General features: G+C 39.4%; 1 protein-coding gene across 1 annotated transcript; it reads left to right on the top strand.

Annotated features, from left to right (window-relative positions):
• Positions 1–1,184: 1,184 nt before the first annotated feature.
• Positions 1,185–3,758, top strand: LOC149816986 (large ribosomal subunit protein eL42). Its single transcript, XM_089986843.1, has 4 exons — positions 1,185–1,253; positions 2,999–3,178; positions 3,266–3,340; positions 3,435–3,758. The coding sequence occupies exons 1-4, from the start codon at positions 1,251–1,253 to the stop codon at positions 3,492–3,494; spliced, it is 318 nt and encodes a 105-aa protein (XP_089842969.1). The 5' UTR covers positions 1,185–1,250; the 3' UTR covers positions 3,495–3,758.
• Positions 3,759–7,471: the final 3,713 nt, after the last annotated feature.

Below are 7,471 nucleotides of genomic sequence, written 5' to 3'. Positions count from 1 at the left end.
ACTTTTTGATATCATTGGGTTGCTATGGCCTTTTAATGGTGAAAATAGGTCTAATGGTGTTTCCTACATGTCCACAGGAAGCTATTTTATTGCAGAAGGTTTGTTGATGTCCTTATGGTTGTGGTATTTGACCAAAGATGATGCTTTTTATGCATATTCACATCTTTTATTTAAGAACAAAGTAACGTTGTGTAATATTTTCTGTGATGAAGTATAATAATATCATGAGATAGAGGGATATTGGGAAATCAGTAGAGTGAATTGCTTAAAAGGGTGTTATGCCAAAAACTGAAAGTAGATCAGAACTATGCCCTTTTCTAATGAGACATAGGGTTCCCTCTTAAACTTCTGGCTTCTTGATATCTTTGTGAATCAAACTGTGGCAAAGGAATTGGATACTCCAAGACTACAACACTGTCCAATGTTCCTGCATAATTCAATCATGTTAAATCATGGTGACAAATACTGGCATTGGGAATTTGTGTAGAAAATTAAGAATAACAATTTGATTGGAAATTTGTTGGGGAGATAACACTAGTAGAATGGAAAAAAATTGAAAGAATATTCAAGGTAAAAATCCAATTCCAAATCCATATTCATTTCAAAAAATCATGATTTTAGATATAATTCGGTAATTGGATCCATATCCGGGCAAAAAACCATAATAAATTTGTTAAAACATGTAAAATGGTGGACGGATCAGGTTATACAGGTTATACGATTCAAAACAAAGTAATTCAACTCATTATCCTTGACTATCCAAGTTGTCCGCACATCATCATCAAACAACGGACATTTGGGACATAGCATAACGAACAAAACCAATGTTCTGTTCTGTTCTTTTTGTTCATTTCGTCCAACCCTGGACAAGCCATCAAACATACCCATAAGGGTTCCATGAACCAGACCATGACCATACCCGGTAAAATATTAAAAATGGCAGATCATAATCAGAACTTGGGGCTGTCCCTAGTCTGTTAAAATTTCACCAACCATACCCGGCTCTATATATTAATCGGACCTTTCAAATCCGACCCACATTCTGTTTGGACCTTCGAATCCGACGCTGATTTGAATGGGACCTTCAACCCCGACCGTATAGTGTATGGTACGGGTCGGATTCAGGTCAAACTCGATCCATTGACACTCCTATTTTAGGTCTTTGGTTCTCCCTCCACCACCCTAAACAAAACCCTAAACAATAAGCACACTCGTCGTTTCCTGAGAGCTTCTTCGCCTCAACCGCAGCCATGGTGCGTCTCTCTCTCTCTCTCTCTCTGTTCATGCTCCATCGATCGATTCGAATTGTTAAATGCTGCGTTTGAATAAATGCTTCCTAGATTAGCTCTTTCGCTCTTGAAAATCTGAAATTTGGGGCCGTTATTTTGCTATATTCTGCTTTTTTTACCTGATATTTTCTTTTTTTTAGATTTGATTGTTGCTGGTGGAAGCAATGGTCACCGCTTTTCCTTCACTTGGTTAATGACTTGATGTCGTTTATCCTTTTGGTACTTTCGATCGTTTGTTTTGTTTTCGGTGTTTGGCTTGTAACTTTTGTTGTTGTAGGGATAGATCTGTAGGGTCTGTACGTTTTTCTGATCAAACAGTTCAGTAGAAACGTTTTGTGCTTGTTCACACACACACAGATGTGATTTTTCGTTTGGGTGTATGTGCCTTTGTCCCTTCCGCAGTTCATCTGTTGCAGATGATATGCAAAAACTGTAGTTTCTACCCATTAGTTTGATTGTTGGGTGCCATTCTATGCTAATTATTGGTGCAAAATAAGAGATGGATATTGATGCAAATGTCATTGTGCAAATATTTGGGAAGAACATCGATTCGTTGGCTCGTCCATGGGACCTAAGACCAAGATTACAGGATATTTTGGGTTGATCTGTTCCCGAGCTCATGTTATAAGGCGAGAGAATCTGTTAATGTAAGCCAATTTTAGCGTGGTGGTAGTCTGGTGGAAATTTTGCTTGAAGATGGCAACTTCCCTTTGGATTTCTAATTTCTTACCAATCATGTTGACGTCTTCTTTTCATCCGTGGTATATCCTTTTCCTGGTTGCCATCTTTTAGGGACAATTAACACATTTTGTATGATAACAACAAGTGGACGCTAGAATTACCGTAGTCCATCTTTGTTTTGCTGGGTGAAAATGACATACTTATGATGACCCGAAGATTGGTTGGAAAAATTGTGCTATGTGCGATACTGTAATATGTGATGATGTCTCTTTACCTGTACGAATGAACTCTAGAAGTACCGTAGTCCTCTGTTTTTCTGTAAAATAATGACATTTATGATGCCTGGAAGCTTCGTGGGCAGCATCATGTTATGTAGTATACTGCCGTATGTGGTGATGTTTCTTTACCTGTAGGCTTTAGCATGGTGTGGTTGGCATTCAGAAGTGGGTTGGTTACGAAGGAGTTTCATTATTTCCGTTCCAGGATGACTTGTACCTTGACCGCTTTTTTTTTCATGGATCCTTGGACTTTTAACATTTTGAAGTTCTTCAAAATAACTGAAAAGATGCCATGGTTTATCTTCTGAACCCTCAAGTATATGACTGTTGGGATCTTTGCTGAAACAGATAACCTGATATCACACTGCGGTGCATGGATCATACTCTTTGCTTCTGTTGCATGTGTGTGTTCTCTAATCTGGGCAAATCCATTGACAAATCATTATGCTATATCTAGTGGTTCAGAAATTATTGCAAAGACTGTGAATGATCTTTGCAATAATTCATCTATGTTGCTATTACATATTTTTTTATCCAGTTATAGTCCTGCAACTATTGCTCTGAAAAAATGATCTTGATCCTAAGTTGAATTCTGATACAGTTATCAAGTTGACCACACATCACATTTTAAGGTCACTTCTAATCTGATTTAATGTAACAGTCAAAATGATATGCTTATTATGCTATAACGTTCATGTCTATTGGAGGATTTATCATCCATTTTCGATTTGAATATTATGATATATGCAGGTGAACGTCCCAAAAACTAAGAAAACATATTGCAAGAGCAAGGAATGCAGGAAGCATACCTTGCATAAAGTTACTCAGTACAAAAAGGGCAAGGATAGTTTGGCTGTTCAAGGTAAGCGACGTTATGATCGGAAGCAGTCTGGATATGGTGGCCAAACCAAACCTGTATTCCACAAGAAGGTATGCCATCCCCCTCAGCTAAGGAGAATTTTAGAAAATTAAGGCAACAGCCCCTCTTCATTCACTAGATGTGTTTGATTCTTGCAGGCCAAAACAACAAAGAAAATCGTGTTGAGGTTGCAATGCCAAAGCTGCAAGCATGTATCACAGCATCCAATTAAGGTGTGCCATTTGTCTATGCTTCTGATTGTTTTTTGTTTTCCCTATTTAGCTATCCATATTCTTTAACATTCGATTTGGGATGTTTGTTCTGCAGCGCTGCAAGCACTTTGAAATTGGTGGAGATAAGAAAGGAAAAGGAACCTCTCTCTTCTAGTTGGATTGTTTGCTTTAGATTGAAGATGGGCATTGTCCTGGACATTGTGGTTGTGGTCAATGATCGGAGGACTTAGAAGTATCATCATGGTTATGTAGGATTTCAAGCATGTGTTAATTGTTTTGGGCGCAAGTATCAAAGAAAAGCATTTCAGGGGCTTTTCTTTTTTGGGTTGGACCTCGTGCACTAAAACTTGGTGGAATGCCAACTTATATGAACTTTTGTTCACTTTGATTTTATTTATCATATTTTCTTTTCTAGCCATGTTGAACTTTGTTAAGTTTCTTATTAGTGTTAATGTTTCTCTTAGTTCAGATTGGTGTCTGGCAGACTATGATAGATACATAGGGGCATTGGTCGATCTCCAGACCAGGCAACTACCAGTGGCTTTCATATTTCATTCTTCAGTGAAGGTCCTTGGTAATTGGTTTATCATCAATGGTCGCTTTGCTTTGAAACTGTTGTATTGAAGTTGTAGTACCATTTTCCAGGTATTTTAATTTTATGGCAATAACTAGGGCTGTTAACCCAAGATTGAGAAAATACTGGTACAGGTCGCCTGCTCGCTGTACACCCACACACGCACTTAATTGCATTGGTGCGTGCATGCACATGTGTGCTGCAAGCTCTCCCTGGTGCAACCTGGTGGCCGATTGGATTTTTAGACTAAGACTTTTGAGTTTTGAACTTGGCTTTTTTATCGTGGTCTTATGGGAAATATTGTAGGCTCTGTTTGGAAACTGGTGGTCTGTTGGAGATTATGGATTGGAAGAATGGATTTCGCAGGTGGTAGCTATCAATTCCATTGGTCAGTGTAAATACAAAAGAGAAAGGATCTCACTTCCCATCTCAAATGCATAAGTTCCCAAACGTCCACCACCAAGGTAATTTGACCAAGTTTTTACCAATTGTATCAACTCCCATTCCTAGTTTCCAAACAGAGCCTTAGGCCCTGTTTGGAACCTAGAAACTGGGATAGGAGTTAATGCATTTGGCAAAAAGTTGATCTGCATTTGGGATGGGAAGTGACATTGTATTTACACTAAAACATGGAATTGACAGCTAACACCTCTAGAGGTGTTAGCTGCCAAATCCAGGATTTGGCAGCTGCCACTTCCTGAAATGACACTTCCCATCCCAGCTACTAGTTTTCAAACAGGGCCTTAGTGTCAAAGTACACTGTTAATTTTTCATTCTATGAGGCTCTGTTTAGGAGCCAATATGAGAGCCGAGACATTATTTAATGAGGGTTTTTTATTACCACCATACCACCACTGGTGTTTGGACCTTATTTTCAGAGATGAGAATGGTGTTGAATGTTGATAGTCTCATTTCCCATTTTCATCACTTCTCTCGTCACCCTTATCTCCTCTCCAACAGTGGCTCCCAAATAAAGCCTAAAGGGTGCTTCAGATCCATGGCTGGTATTATAGAACCTGGGTTAAAGTTTGCTACAATTGTTGTGTAAATGATTATTGCCAACTTTATTATACTATTTTTTGTTATTTTGGTTCAGATGACTACTCCATTAATGATGTGATTTACTTGTTTTTAGTGGAAACTGGCTTTTGATTTGCTGGAGTTCAACAAAAATGGATGGATGTAAATGTGTCATTTTTTTAACTCATAAAAACATAGTTTTTCATAAAAAAAATCTATTTCCTACTAAATCGAGCATGCTGAGGACATCTATCAGGTTAGATTGAGTTAAAACAATTTGCATTGTGAGATTTGAATTACAATTGACCTAAATATAAACCCGTAGAATCATAATGCATTTTTTTTCATAGGCAAGCTGGGGTTAGCCATACCCCCACCAGTTACACAACATACCATTGGGTTTTGAACTTCAAAGTCCCAACACATGGTGACCTGCACTAACCACCAAACAAGCGGAGCCACCGTTGGTAATATCATAATGCATCCTTGGTTATTAGTATTTGATATATTTGGCTGGTTTGGTTTGACTGTTGAGATTAGTTGCTGCTGATTACCAATTTGTGATCTCTTCAGTTGCACAATATTCAGGTCGTTGTAGACATTGGCAGGTGCGGATGACCTCAAGCTGATAAAGCTTGAAGCTTGCACGTCTGCCAAGTTGGTTGTCGTGTGCCTTGCAGAACCCCTCTTGGATGTGTTTGTTGTGCAATTTCATTCCAGTCTTCAGATTGCTCAACCAAGAGTTAATTATCCGTGCCCCCCTGATCGGTTATCACTATTTCTGTTTAGTGCAGACTCCCTGCTTGAATACCATCAGATTAGGGCGGCATGTCTTATGCATCATGCTTGGCTATGACCTTACATTAAAAAGGAACGTTTGCACGTCTTAATAGAGACTTTTCTTTTTAAAATTTCTTTGTACAAAATTATTTAGAGGAAGCGTGCCCTTCAAAAATCAAATGGGATGCGAATAAAACTACAAAAGTGTATTCAAGGGAAGGGCAGAGAAGGGTTTGTTTAATCAAAATTTATGCTGTGTTTGCTACACATTTTATATCAAAAAGTGTCCTGGAAATTAACCACTTTATTCATCAGATGGACAAAGAGTCGTCCCCGTATATAACCAACCAATAGGGGATCTGCTTATTTGGTAGGAGCTGTTAGTGCACGTCACCTTGTACTGGGAAGTTGCAAGTTCAAAACCCAATGGTACGTTGTATAATTGGTAGGGGTCTGCCCAACCCCAGCTTGCTTATAAAAAAAAAGTGGCACCTATATATTCACATTGGCTGGCCTCCGGTTGGTAAAACCCTTGAGCTTCTCCATGAGGGGACCTTGTGACAAGGGACACCACCCGTGGGTTTCAAACTTGTGACATCCCATCAACTTGGTGACATTCTCAAGTTGCCCCTACCAGATGAGCGGAGCCCTTGTGAGCCGGGATCGTGAACACTGGTTGAAATTAAAGACCCTAATGCATTGCCTGTGTTGTTTCTTAGGACATATTTTATTGCCACCTTGCAGGATATTTGAAAACACGCAATTTGTCTGTCAAAGTGGTCATGCCATTGAAAGAAATTTGAGATGCTCATAAGGCCCATTTACAGGTAGGGCTCATAACATAGTCATGTCATGCTCAATTAGCTCTTATAGTGTCACTTCCAAAAACATGGGTACAGGAAATCTTAAAAAAGCCATGGGTTTCTCTAATTTTGAAGTAATTCCTGCCAAGATGACGGACCCAGCAGTAGGTGCCTCTACATGAGTTTCAGGTGACCAGATATGAACTGTTACCAGACACTTTAATTGAGAAAGAAGCTCCTAGGAAGTGACATTTACATATACAACCACTTTCTCCTGGGGGCGTTCGTTTTGGGGCCCCACGAAAAAGTGCCTCCCCTTCATGTCAAAGGGGTCCTCCTTTCATATGAAACGGGCTGAAACAAACGCCCCCTTAGGGGTCTCAAGATGATATTCACAAACTAAAGCAGTAACGCAGCACAAAAAGGAACACATGTTCACATGTATGACAGACCAAACTGTTGTATTCAAACATGACCGTAATGACTGCTTATTTTACGCTCACCTTCAATGTGTGAACTGTGTAGTATGCCAGAGGAATGTAGACCAATTAGCTGCTGAGACCATGCTGTTCTTGGAGGATTGTAAGGAGACAGAGTCTTCATATGAGGGACCACTATATCAAGCCACACTTTTGGATTGCCAACATGGACCCAATGTCCTGCAATTGGGAGCACGCGATATAGCACTCTCCCCTTATCAGCCTCTTCTGTCCCCTGCTTGCTTGATAGACTTTCAAGCTTTTGTAACACCTGCGGCGTCCATCTGTCACTCTTCTCTACAAGAACATGTTAGAAAAGTTTTAAATTGGTGATTTGGTTCCCAGCAAAAGTGCTTTAAAAGGTTTAGTCCCATATCTAAGAGAAATAAGTTTTTCTAGTAGTTTAAATAAAGGGTTTGTTTTTTATTCTTTACTTTGGTAAGCCTTGTATCTTTGGGTGGCTTGTGGATGTTGT

The sequence above is a fragment of the Nuphar pumila genome, chromosome 14 (assembly GCF_984573655.1).
Source record: "Nuphar pumila chromosome 14, dmNupPumi1.hap1.1, whole genome shotgun sequence".
Classification (NCBI taxonomy): Eukaryota; Viridiplantae; Streptophyta; class Magnoliopsida; order Nymphaeales; family Nymphaeaceae; genus Nuphar; species Nuphar pumila.
Note: the sequence above shows the minus strand (reverse complement) of the source record. Positions and strands in the feature narration are given on the sequence as shown.

Excerpts from the sequence above, each read along its gene's own strand:
- LOC149816986 (XM_089986843.1), top strand. Across the intron at positions 3,179-3,265 it reads AACCTGTATTCCACAAGAAG|GCCAAAACAACAAAGAAAAT; the intron begins GTATGCCATCCC and ends TGATTCTTGCAG. Across the intron at positions 3,341-3,434 it reads TATCACAGCATCCAATTAAG|CGCTGCAAGCACTTTGAAAT; the intron begins GTGTGCCATTTG and ends TTTGTTCTGCAG.